The following is an 817-nucleotide window of genomic DNA, read 5'->3' on the forward strand; positions in this document are numbered from 1 at the left end:
ATTATCCGAGGTCGGCAAAAAAATCAAATAAAATCCTCCAAACTGACATGAAAATACTCACCATGTGATTACAGGAGAGAGGCTTCTCTTGTATTTCACACAAGAGCGACTGGTTATGGTAGCAATGTGGTTTCTTATTACACAAATCAGAGGAGTCCATCGCCAAGGACGGTGTGGCTAAGAAAAGCACTTCCGAAATTACGAGGACAACCTTCAACCTCCACATGGCTTCCAAGGACACAGCTACATAACTTGAATGAAGAACATTAAACGGAACTTGGTCTACAAGGTTTTATGACGAGTTATGGGAGTGTCGAAGAACGGCGTACATCCACAAGCTGTTCGTTCGACACACAAGGTATCACTGAAGGGTCTCAGGGTGTATGCCGTCATACGTCGCTTATCTGTTCAAGTTGCCGGTTGCAAGTTTGTGGTTTGTTTCTCTTTTCTTGCAAATTACGAGAGGTGTCATACTTTGTATAAGCATTAATGTCACATAGAATAAAGGCAATTGTACCAATGAAGTGTTTTTCTTTTTTAATGTTTCCTTTTGAATTTAACAAAGGGTAACTGGCAACTCATATGCTAATATGGTGGTGAACACGATGTCTTTAACAAAATTTTCTTTTCGATTTTTTTCAGTATAAATTTATTAATCTCACACGCGCCACTGGACCCACAGAAGTAATAGATTAAAGATCTCGGAGCATACAACGTGTGCGACAAGTGAGAGGTGACCTTAAGGAAAATGTCAATCCTAAAAAAAGACACTTCCACGTAATACATATATATCTTCCAGACATTATCACTAGAGTAT

The 817-nt window shown here is 39.2% G+C and overlaps 1 protein-coding gene across 1 annotated transcript in view; it reads right to left on the reverse strand.

The window, feature by feature from the left end:
- The window catches only part of LOC119586945, a 25,597-nt gene extending 25,231 nt beyond the window's left edge, over positions 1-366 (reverse strand). The window contains exon 1 of the mRNA XM_037935678.1: positions 62-366. Within this exon, the coding sequence (XP_037791606.1) occupies positions 62-226 (165 nt within the window). The 5' untranslated portion in view covers positions 227-366. The remainder of the gene's footprint in view (positions 1-61) is intronic.
- Positions 367-817: the final 451 nt, after the last annotated feature.

Source organism: Penaeus monodon, chromosome 22 (genome assembly GCF_015228065.2).
Source record: "Penaeus monodon isolate SGIC_2016 chromosome 22, NSTDA_Pmon_1, whole genome shotgun sequence".
NCBI lineage: Eukaryota > Metazoa > Arthropoda > Malacostraca > Decapoda > Penaeidae > Penaeus > Penaeus monodon.